Here is a 12,369-nt window from a genome sequence, read left to right on the forward strand (position 1 = left end):
AACAGACTTGTCCCAAAAGTGATCAGTCTTGTCCCAAAAAGTTATGTGTAGGAAAGAAGTTTTCAATTGAGTCAAAGCTTGACTGAAATTAGAGAAGGGGGAAAGAATCCCAAAAAGCTGGGCAGGTGATGCTGGTTTGACAGTGCAGCCAGCCTAATAGTAGGTGATGTTTGTGGCTACCAGAGGAAGTCATTTAAATGCAGAGGAGGATGGTGGGAATGCCTTTGAAGGAGAGAGGATTTTTTGCTGACTTCTGCATCAGGTAGTATCTCTTTTGGTTTTTGGACAGGCAGAAAGTTATCTAGCTCAAGCTTTGAGTGAGCTTTGGGCTCAAGCTGCATGCAGATGAATGCATGTGTTTGGCATGAGCTGATTGCATTCAACTGAACGCTGAAGTCATGAACTTGGAATTGTGTTGAGCTAGTGGAAGAGAATAATATTTCTCTGTGCTTCTTCCCTCTTGTGCATCAAATGGAGAAATAGGCCTTTCCTTTTCCACAAAGCAGCAGATATGTAAGTTATTAAAGTATCTTAATGTGATTTGTCCATAATGCTCTTAAGAAACTTTCTTCTGTACTTGTGTATCTTCTGGTAATGTAGGAATTACTGTAACCCAGCAGGATATTGATGTGTCTAATCTCCCGCTCTGTATCTGGCAGCAATCATTAGCTACTAACTCAGGAGACAGGTAAAAATAGATGAAAAATCACCATGCAAGTAGTCCAGTGCTTCCTGACATTGGAAATAAAAATGCTTTTATTCTCTTGATGCAGGTTGAACTAATCACCTTGCAATTCTCAGCCTAGCCAGCATATCTGCAAATATTACTTCTGTTAAATTTTCAGTGTGGTTAACCAGCATTTTTTCTTAGGGAAGAGATCTGTAACTACTTCTTGCTCTGACCAGACTTCTTGTGTGTCCTTGGAGACCAATTTCTTTGAATTTGTCTGCTTTTTTGTGTGTGTGGTTTTGGTTGGTTTTCTGTTGTTTTTTTTTTTTTTTTTTTTTTGCCTCTATGTTCCATCCCTCTCTTTCCTTCTGTTTCTTTATTCTGCTCCTAATGAGGTATTTTTGCAAGTGGACTACTCCTGGTTTTGTGATGCTGCAAAATAAAGGGCAAGGGAAAATTATGCAAACCCATATTTTCATTTAAGCTGAGGTTAAAAACTTTGGCACTTTGTTAGGTAGGGATAAGAAATGGAGTATGGGATACGTGCTATGGGTAGTCCAACCTATAATTTGGGTCCAAGTCATCTTGGTGCTGAAAGAGTGTAGGCAGTCTAGTGCACAGTCCATGTATTGTGCTTGTAACCGAGGTATGTATGTCAAAGCAACAACAAGTTCTTATCACTTGTTTTTCCCTGCTATTATTTTATGCATGTTTAGACTGATCAACCAGGTCTGGAAATAAACTTGTGAGTTTTGATGTCCCAATTTGATAGATTAATGCTTAAGGAAGCATTTAACTGCATGTCTCAAGAATTAAGTGAAGCTCGTGGAAAAGTTGTAAAAACATTAGATCTGTATGCACATGTTTTTTACTTGACTACAGTGCAATGACCCCAAACCTTGGATTTGCCTCCCTTGGGATTATCTGGACCTCCCCAGTTCCCTGTTTTCACAGACACTTAGCTTTTGCTCTCAGCCTGCAGCATCCAAGATTTCTATTGCAAAGGTTAAAATACAATCCTGTAAATTGGAGTTAAATGTTTTTTAAATATAAAGATGAAATGTGATATAATCATCTACAATCTTCTTGGGGTTGATATGTCTGGTTGATAAAGGTCATTGGGTTTTGTAAAACAAGTGGGGTTTGTGCTCTGAATTTGTTGTGCTTGATCCTGGCTTTGGCCTCGCAGTTGTTGGTGCCGTGAGGATCTTTGGGAGTGCCTGTATGTCAAGTTAAAGGTAGGAACTCGTCTGTGGCTGGGGAGAAAAGAGGGACAGGGCACAAGAGCAAGGGAGTGTGTTACAGCTGGGTACTGCAGCTTCTGACCTGTGTCTGTTATGTGATTAACATCACTCCCACTACACTTTTTTGGTGAGCAGTGAGTAAAGGCAGTAATCTAGATATTTAATTGCTCAAACTGTAAAGCAGATGAAACTGCATAATTGGTGTTACAAGTTGTTACTGAAGTGTTGTCATGGATGTCAAGAAGTGTTCATATTCTAACACAATTAAAAGACTGTGTTCTTGCAGCAGTATCTGAATGCATAGCTCTGTTTGTAGCTCTGGTTGAGGACTAATTTTTTTTTTTTTTTTTGTGATTGGTGAATTTGATTTTCCTAACCATGCTTAGCATTTGGACTCACAGTGAGCTTATTAGTGTTAAACAGAGTTTGGGGAAGCTGAGATGGGATTGGAGGAAGAAGACTTCTCAAATGTTCCTTTGTAGACTGGTAGAAGAATTTTTGTTGTTAAAGCTTGTGTTGAATTTGTACAGCACTGCTTATATGGAAGCAAACCATGGCATTTTGAGCATAGAACAGAAGAAAAATGCACTCTGCATGTTGACTCTTCATTCCAAAATGGCTCTTTAAAGAGCGCTGATTTATTTAACATAAAACCTTTTGGTCCCTGATGAAGTTGCCCCAAGTTAAAATGCGTGTTTTGTCCTAAATTTGAGAAGAATTGAAATCAATATCTGCATAAACCACAGTCTGTGGCAGGTGGGCATGTGATGTGTTGTCATGCTTAGTAAGGTTGTAATAGTTTATGAGAGCTGAAGGAGAAGGAAAGGGTATGTGAATAAACAGACTTTACTACAGGCTTCGTAGTACAGAGATAAAATAGTAAAGGAAGTGATAGTCAATTCTTTTAAGACTGGAATAATACTGGGCTTTGTAAACCCCAGATACCCTTCTGTCAGCTGCACACCCTCACCATTCCAGCGCTTTACACGGAGGTTATGAACGGACTGATTTCCTGCTGCCTCTCCAGCCGCAGCTGGGTCTCGGCGCCGCTCTCGCCCCCGGCCCCGCCGGTCCCGGTGCTGCGGGCGGGGCCGGCCCGGGGGGGCCGCGCTGCTGTTGCCATGGCAGCGCCCGCCGCCGCCGCAGCATCCTCCGCAGCAACTTTCCCCAGCTCCAAAGCCAGCCGCGGCCGACAGGGACGGGACGGGGCGGCGAGGGGCCGTCGGCGGCTGCGGATCGGCGGCCGCTGCCTTGTCCTGCCCCCCGCGCCTGCGGAGCGCCCGCCCCGCCTGCGGCTCCCCCGGGGGCAGCGCGGAGCCATTTTGCCGAGCGGGTGGCTGGAGGGTCCCGGTCCCACTCGGCTCCGTGCCCCGTCCCCCTGACACCTTCCCTTCTCCGCTCTCGCCGGCGGCCGACGCGCGCTCCTTCTGCTTGATCCCGTCCTCAGGCAGGAATCGCCCAGCATGCCGATCGCCCACTTGCTGGAGCTATGGAAAGGGATAGAGGTGGAGCCCATGGAGACGGAGGTGAGCGGCTGCGGGGGCGTGCGGCAGCGGCGGTGCCGCCGGTCCCCCTTTCCCGCCGCGGAAGCACCGCGGTGGTGCCCCAAACCCCACGAAACGGGGTGTGATGAGCGTCCCTCGCCCGCTCTGCTCGCCGCTGAGGGCGGGGAGCCAGGCGAGGTTCGGGAACCTGTTGCCTCCCAGGAGGAGCGGTTCGGAGCGGCAGCCGCGGAGCCCGGGCAGTGCGGGATGTTCGGATGCTGATGCCCGGAGCGCTGGGGTAGCTGGAAAGGAAAGATGGAAAACCCACAAAGCGGGCTGAGTCGGACTCAGGCTCGCGTTTAAGCATGAAGTATGTGATCTGTAATTTGAGGCTCGAATAGGTCCGTGGACCTCGCTTGGGTTGTGGTTACCCATTTGCCCATTAGCTCTTAGCGTAAGGCTGTGCTTTCCGGATCGCACTGGAAACACGATGCTGTGATAATTAGCTGGCTGCTGTGCTGCGTGTGCTCGCAATTTATCTTGCAGCGTTTTCATTACCTTCAGTCTAGGGTTATCTTGTGTCAGGAAAGACATCATTCAAGTTCGTGAAGTGTTTGGACAGTGCTCCCAGTCACATGGTAGGATTCTTGGGGATGTCCTGTGCAGGAGCTGAGATCGGTAATCCTTGTGGGTACCTGCCTGCTTGGGTTAATCTATGGTTTTATGGTTTTTGTACTGTAAGGGGACAAGGTACGTTCCTGAGTATTTCTGGGTCTATTGAGCAGTGTGAAAACCCCAGAGTATTTCAGGTCAATTGTTTGTAGCACAGGATGCACATTTGCAACAGGAAGGTGGTAGAAGTAGATGAATGAAACTTATGAGGTGGGGGGTGTTGGTATTTATTTTTTAATCCCCCCATCCCCTTGTTTGATTGAAATACCGTAAAAGGGTTTTGGTGAGAGGGAAAGATGGGAGTGTAACTGAGTGTAACATAATAGGTTATGGCGAACACAAAACACTTGACTCAAAAGGAGCTGCTGAACTGCAGGAAAGGTTTCATGCAAGGTGTAAGTTAGTACATGTAAGCAGTTCAGCAGAAGTGATAATGTCATGTATTGTACCAGTACTGATAATTCTGGAGTCCCTAGGTTAAAAGCAAAGCTGTGGGGGCTTGTAAAGGTTTAAATCATATAATTCACTTCTGAATACTGTCACTTGTTCCACTTTGTGGGGTGCATGGAATCTGAGTGCTAATAAACAGGCTATAGCTGGGAAACTATGAATCCTTCCTTTTGTTTTGAAGTCAGCTGACACCTTGTTAAATCACTTTCACAATGACAAGACTTGTATAGCTATATTTATGGTGAACAGTTTTCTGCTGAATATTGTAGAAATGGTGCTTCCTTCCTGTCTACCTTTCTGTTGACTGGTATTCAAAGTGCATATACATGGCTGGTTTTTTCTTCCTCCTTCCCTCCTTTCTAAAAGTAGTTTGTTTTTTGTGGGCCTAATGTTTTTCTTTCTGGCCCAGACAGAAAGAACATCAGTCATTGCTTTTTCTGTTGTCAATTTCTGGGAAAAACTCCCCAGGGGTAGATCACAGGATAAATCCTGCTCTAAAGCCCAGTGTACATCACCTGGAATAATGTCATTGTATTGTCACCTCTTTTGCTGGTAGAGACCTACTCAGACCTTTCTTTCAGAAGAAACTGTGTGGCTCTCCTTACCAGGGATAATTGACCTATTGTAATTATAGTTAATCAGATGTGTGGGTTTGTAGGTTTTGGTGGTGCCTTTTTTTTGTTTTTCCTTTCCTGCTTGAAAGAACAGGATAGCTGAGCTACACTGTTCTATCACTTCCTGAGATTTCACTTGCAAGAAGTTGAGGATTAAAGAATTGAAGGCATAAACTCCTGCAGTTTAAATAGGAACAAGACAAAAAACACCATTTATTTGTTCTATTTATTGCTGTCTCTAAACACAATAAAGACATGCTATAACTTTAGACCATTTTAGATTATGCTGTAGATAGACTTGCTAAAGTACTGTTTGCTCAAATCTAGTAAAAGCACATGTAAATTAATTTCATCTCTTGTGGGCTCTTGTCCATGAAGACATTTTCAAACAGCAGAAACATTTAGTCTTTAATGAGCTGAATGCATCTTAAACACTAGTGGTTGTACTGATTCAAGAGAACTGTCATGGTCTCTGAATCTGTGTGGGATAAAATGTTTTCATGGTTTTCTGCAAGTTGTTCTTTTTCACAGAAGCTTTCACAGTTAGTAGACAAGGAGGGAGACAGTTTAATTCTTTGATGCATATGGACCTCCTTCTCCTTCCCCTCCTTAATGCCAAAAACCCTTTTAAAACAGAGACATTTATGAGTGTCTGTGCATGACTCAGGTGAATGACTTGCAGATATTAAAGACAGCTTTTATAGTAAATCAATCACTTGAAAAGGAAGAGTGCATCAAGGGCATGTTCTATATTATGTTTGTGAAAAGGATGAGTAGAGTGGAATACTGCTCCTTTCACCTGTTGGCTCAGGAGGTCATTAGTTGTGTTTGACAGGTAAGCAAGAAAATTGGGATATTTGCTGTTCTAGGATTTCTTTGAGAGTAGGCAAAGCTATTGATCCCACTCAAGCTGGATGGATAGGATAGTGAATTAGAGCCTTGGGAATATTTTTTCCTGAGAAAGGGTTGTGTGATCAAGCTTTATGTAGTCTTTCTACCTGTTTTCCAATGGGTTCATCACTTAATGATTTTAGGTAAGCACAGCGTTTAAATGGAAGCTGAGTGTTTAGAAAATTTGCTCCTATATTTACACACATATTCTCTCTTCCCAGCAAGAAATTATGTTCCGTTCCTCTAGTTCTTTCCAGTAATAATCTTTTGTTCTTTATTGATTCTATGACAAATGTGGCTTCAACTATTCATCAGTAATTTTAATAGTTCTTTATGCTTTCTTCTCTTAACATTTTGTATATCTTGGAGAAAGCAGGTCCCTATGGATTCAAAAGTTAATTTACCTGTGCAAAGTGTGAAGAATTAAACAAGCCTATTATAGTAGGATAAAGCGAAAGTAACTTAACTGCCTAAACATAAATTGACTAGATCTTGGCTTAAAATTGACTTTCTTAGTAGCATATATTTACAGGATTTTTCTTCTCTTTTCTCCTCTCTGTTTACTAGACTGTAGTGGAAGATGCTGCCCCGGATGAAGAACCTGTAAAAGAGGTAAATCGGCTGATTCATGGATCACACAAATGTTAACAAATTATTATAATCAGGTTCTGTCTTCATGAAACAAAATGTCTCTGGTGCATATTTTCCACATGCTTGTAGCTGTCAAGATACAAACCAACCCATTTTTGGTCTCTTATTACAAGGTCAAGTGAGGAATAAAAAGATATGTTCAGCTAAAGGTTAGAGAACTTTATTTTGCACATGTTGGCTGTGGATTCTTTCCAAGAAAGAGCCCACAACTTCTTGAAGTATATAGTTTTCCTGCAGAGAAGATTTTGTAATGATCTTAAAAAGAGTAGCTGTCATATTAACAAGGTTTGTGTACTGTAAATTGTGCATAAGTTAATTCCACAGACTGTTAAATTGAAGTCATTACTGCTTGTTCCCTTGGCTGGCTCTTCACCACAGCAAGACTGAGCTAACCCTTTGCTTCAAGTGAATCTGTTTATATTATTTTGGCACTGTACTATTGTGCTCATTAAGACAAAGCCAAACCTACAGGAGAAGGTAAGTCTTGCCTCAGAACATTTAAATGCCAGGTAAGTCACATGAAGATATAAAGCAGGCAAGAGCAAATCATCTTTCACTATTATAATGAGCTGAGGGCAAAGCTGGACCCTGGTCCTGTGTGTCACTTCAAGGTGCTGCTGGTTTGTGCAGAGTGACCCAAGGGGTGCCTGATAGATCATCAGCCTTTTGCTGATGCCCAAAAGCAAAGTAGACTGAATCCCTCGAGGACTGAAGGGAGGCTGCAGAGATGCATGTCTAAGTAGCCACCTTTTGAAGATCAGCTTCCTGCTATCTCTTACTCCTTGAAATAGAAGACTTAGCTTTGATGTCTGGGTATCTGTGCAGGGATGTGTTTTTGTTAACTTTTATTATGTTAAAGGCATTGTTTAACCCCCTAATGATAGGAAGGAGGATGAAATCTCAGCTTTGATCTCTGAAACGAGTGCAACTTCCAAATGGATTTTTTTCCCCTTCCATTAAAAATTCTTAAAAAGAGTGGTTAATTACTCTTTAAAAAGCTTGGGGAAGAAATTACATGCTGGTAGCTTGGCTCATCACTTTTTTTGAGGCTGTGGCTGACAATAAAATTTCTGGTTTGCTGGTTTTAGGAGGACTTTTGTGAATATAGCCTTCATCCCCCAAGTTAATTCAAACCTAGTTCATTTTCATTAGGGATGCTTCTTATAATTTGTAAGGTTGAAATTTGGCAGAAAAAAATGGCATGTAATGAGCTCTTGTATAGAAACCTTAATCCTGTGTTCTCATTTTCTGATGTAATCACTGCAGTGTGCAACTTAATGTCCATAATCTGTTTCTTTCTGATTTTGTTTTTCTCCCTTTCTCTGCTGCAGCCATGCTATTTCAGCCCTTTGCTGGCTCAGTCTGTAAGCCTCTTCCATTTCCATGGGACTTGTGTCCTGCTGTAGTGGTATTGTAAGAAAGATCAGTCTACACCTCAGGTGACTGATAGCTGTACTGTGCCCAGCCCCAAAGAATTTTTTTTGTTTGTTTGGGGTTTTTTGTGTTTTTTTGGTTTTTTTTTTTGTTCAGAGACATTGAAGAGTGACTTAAGGAGTGAATTTAAATAATGTAATGCAATTTTTCATCCTGGTTAAAGGATGTTTTTGCAAATTGCCTGCCTTAGGCTATGTTGGCCTCTGGCTGTTTCTCCCATGCTGCATATAGTGTGGACAAGTGAGATGGTGGTAAAATGCACTGTAAAAACTGCACTTCTTGTTTTCTTAGTTCTGATTTTCCTGTTGATGGATAATTTCTTTAAACATCTTGGGGGCATAAATTAATGGGATTATTGGATAAAACAAGTGTTCTTGAGACACATCTTTGCCTTAGAGCACTGTGTCAGTTCTGCTCTAGAATTCTCACCCACATTACTGGGGGTTGCTATCAGGGCTCTTTCCTAGTATGAGGAACATCCCACAGACACTGTTAGTCCTGCCACAGAAGCAAGTTGATTAGTGGATGGAAATTTCCTTGAGAGGATTTTATACTCCTGCAGCAGTTATTGCTTAGACCTGTGGGATGCACTTTTTCCTTAAGAGGTTCTTTTTGACAAAATGGCCTTTCCTTGGTAGAGAAGGATAAGTCTGACCACCTGTGTTGGTTAGAGGCCCCAGCATACTTAAGGGTGATGTGTCTTGTGGTCTAGTCTAGGTTAAAGTGTTGGCATTCTATCTAAACTTCCTTGAAGGTGCAGCTGGCAGCAGAATTCTTTGTCACGTTTTTCTAAAATAATGAGTATATGTGCAAAACAGCTCACAGTCCTTTGAAATTGCAGCATTCAGAAGCTATCTTTTAACATTACTTTGAGCTGTTTTACCCTTTCAAGGGAATATGTATGCTCTAGTTCAAACATTGCATGGGGCTCTTAGGGGAAGCAGAGCAGATAGGCAGTGGAAGTTCTGGACACAAACAGAACTGCAGAGCAAAACTGAAAATGGCAGTACCTAGGCTTGCTCTTTAACTCCTGTGCAGTTTCCAAAGACATGTAACTTCTGCTGATACTGTGTGCACTGGTGAAAATAAAATTGGAGGGAGCAAAGGTGGATGCTTGGTGTGTAGCTCATGGCAAACACATGTTGCAGGCTCTGCCATCATCTACAGTGAGGATACAAATTTATTGGCTTGTCAATGAAAGATTGAGTCTCTATAACTAATGGCAGTAACAGCTTGTGTGATACTTTTTAGGAACTGAAGGAAAACTGCATTGAATTATCACAATGAAGAAAAGATCAAATCTGCGCATCAGTGGAAATTTTATTTCTCTTGCTCTAGTGCTACTTTTATCAAGGCAATAAAATATAAAAAACTGATGTTGGAATGTGCCTCTGGAGGTCATCTAGCCCAGCCTTCTCCCTGCCTTGCTGAAAGCAGTGTCAGTGGTGGGAAAGTGCTTGGCACTGCATCCAGTTGTGCCTTGAGTGGACCCTACAGGCTCTCTGGGACCTGGTTCTAGTGTTTGATCACCTAAAGAGGAAAAGAAAGAATTCCTGGTTCAAATTTCCTGTGTTTTGGTTTGTGCTCACTGCCTCTTGTCACTTCACTGGAGATACCATTTCAAAGAGTCTTGTTCGGTCATTTTTATTTTCTCTCTTTGGGTATTTATATATGTGAATAAGACACATTCTCCATTCTTCATTCTTTCCTTGTCTCCTGCATTGTGTTCTTCAGGGGGTACAATTCCAGCTTTCTCAGAATCTTTTTTGTAGGTCAGATCTGCTCCTCCATTGTTTATTTTTGTGATTCACCTTCACTTGCTCCAGTATGTTCATGTCTTTTTTTTTTTTTTGTAAGCTCAGAACAGGGCATCACTCCAGATGTATTAGCAGTGCTGAGTGGAAGAGAAGGATCATTCCACTAGACCTGCTGGCAACACCTTCTCTAATACAGCCCAGAGTGCTGTCAACTTTCTTTGCCAGCTGGCTCAATTCAACTTGTCTACCAGGATGCCCAGGTCCTTCTCTGCAAAGATGAATTCCAGCTGTCTAGCCCCTAGCCTATAGCATAGGGTTATTTTTCTTGGGGTACAGAACCTTGCATGTTCCTTTGCCAGACTTGAGGATAATACTGTTGGCTAATTTCTTCAGTCAGAAAAAGTTCCTCTGAACACAGCACAACTGTCTGGTGTTATCAGCTGTTACTGCATTTTGTAACACCTACAAACATGTAAAGTGTGTACTCTGCCCAATCTTCCAAATGATTAATGAAGATGTTAAATAATCCAGGGCCCAGTCTTGATCCCCAGGGTCTGCCAGTGACTGACTCCAACAGAACTTTCTGCTGATCACAACCCTCTGGGTATTGTAGTTCAGTTTTTGATCCATCTCACTGTTCACTTACCTGATTCAATCAGTCCTTCATCTGTTTGTCTGAGCTGATGTAGGAGACAGTGTCAAAAGTCTTAGCTGAAGCCTGCACCTTCATTCTTCAAAATTGTGAAGGCTGTCAGCTTGTTTAAGCACAATTTTCCTCTTTGCAGATCTATGGTGACTGCAGCAAATAATTTTCTTGCTATTCATATGCTTGTGAATTCTTTCTAGAGAGATTTGATTCATCACCCTTTCAGGTTTGATTCATCACCCAATCCAGGTGAACCTGATTGGTTTGCAATTTGTTGGATCTTCCTTCTTGAAGAGAGGACCTACATCCTTACTCACACCTCTCAAGAAGCTTTTCTAATTGCCATGTGTCTTCAGAGTACTGAGAGTGGCCACCTACATAATTATATTAGTCAGTTCCCTCAGCATTAAGGGATGTATCTCATTGAGTCCCACATTCTTTTCGTAGGGTATGTTGTGTTTGTTTAGATGCCCCCTAACCTGACCCTCCTCCACCAAAGCCAAATCTCTTTCCCACTCTTTTTCAGGGACTTGAGAGTCCTAAAGGCTCACAATTACCAGTAAAGACCATGGCAAAGAAAGTACTGGGTACCTCGCCTTTCCTGTATCTTTTGTTACTCTATCTCCTTTCCCACTCAGTAGCAGGACCAAAGGTACTCCTTTTGCTGCTGCTGGAGCTACAGCAGTCCTTGTTACTCTCTGCCTCTGTCACCAGGTTGAATTGCACATGGGCTTTGGCTTTCTTGACACCACCACTGCATGCTTAATAGTCTTTCTGCTGCTCCTGGGCACTCGTGTGTCCTTCATTTAGATATACTTCTCTTGCATGCTTGAGGTTTTTCAGATGGTCCTTGTTCATTCATGCAGGCCTTTGACTGCCTTTGCATGAGACAAAAGTGGTCAGGGTGGCCAAATCCTGAGCTAGGAGGAGGTGGTGATCCTTGAAAATTATCCAGCTGTCCTGTACCCCTCTTTCTTCCGGGGTCATCTGCCATGGGATTCATCCAAGCAGGTGCCTGAAGGGAACAAAATCTGTTCTGATGAAGTTTGCAATTGTGATCTTGACTTTTGCTTTGCTCTTTTGTCTTGGGATCTTGAGTTTCTTCTCATGAAAACTGCTCTGGAACTTCAGTCTTGACCAGTTCTTTCTTGTTTGTAGGAGTCAGGTCCAGCAGAACGACTTCCCTTATTGGCTTGTTTTTCACCTGTATCAAGTATTTGTCAATGCAGCAATCTCTTGGATTGCTTTTGATTTTCAGAAGATACCAGAGTGGATGAAGTGGATTCTTTTGAGGATTAGGATCTGTGCATGTAAGGCTTGTTCCTGTTGTCTGAAGAAGGCTTCTGCTTTTTCCTGGACAGGTTGTCTGTAGTAGGTATGCACTACTACAGGCGTGCTGAGGCACATCTCTGCCAGTGTAATGTTGAGCCACCAGCAGCAGCCCCTCTTTCAAAGGGGCTGGAGTCATATTCAACTACAGAGATAAGAGGGAGTGCTTCTAGGCTGTTTGTTGTGATTTTTCACTAGGATTATGTCAAAGTAGCTCAAGCAGTGCACACCAATGCTACAGTTGCTGGTGTGTCTATGTCTCATGAAAAAAACAGCAGTGAACTTAAAGCAGTTCAGAAAGTTCAGAACATTCTGGTTTGCCATTGAAAGGGTTGCTTTTCTTGGGGAGTTGGAGAGGTATTTTTTTTTTTCAGTAGTTTCTGGGGAACTTCCACTTGTCCCCCACCTCAATTAAAGGTCTCAATACACCTGGTATGGAATGTTCAATTCATTATAAAACTAGGTGTGTGTTGGTGATGATTTTTAATTATAAATGACTGAACAGCAAAGGAAAAAAATCTACATCT

General features: G+C 42.4%; 1 protein-coding gene across 2 annotated transcripts in view; it reads left to right on the forward strand.

Moving 5' to 3' along the window:
* The first annotated feature begins 3,073 nt into the window (after window positions 1-3,073).
* The window catches only part of RPS6KA2 (ribosomal protein S6 kinase A2), a 282,279-nt gene continuing 272,983 nt past the window's right edge, over window positions 3,074-12,369 (forward strand). Inside the window, exons 1-2 of one of the 2 annotated variants that reach the window (XM_077175651.1) lie at window positions 3,074-3,440; window positions 6,593-6,637. In XM_077175651.1, the coding sequence (XP_077031766.1) occupies window positions 3,378-3,440; window positions 6,593-6,637 (108 nt within the window). In that variant the 5' untranslated portion in view covers window positions 3,074-3,377. The remainder of the gene's footprint in view (window positions 3,441-6,592; window positions 6,638-12,369) is intronic. The other variant, XM_054629033.2, reaches the window with a different exon arrangement.

This window comes from Agelaius phoeniceus, chromosome 3, assembly GCF_051311805.1.
Source record: "Agelaius phoeniceus isolate bAgePho1 chromosome 3, bAgePho1.hap1, whole genome shotgun sequence".
NCBI classification, from domain to species: Eukaryota; Metazoa; Chordata; class Aves; order Passeriformes; family Icteridae; genus Agelaius; species Agelaius phoeniceus.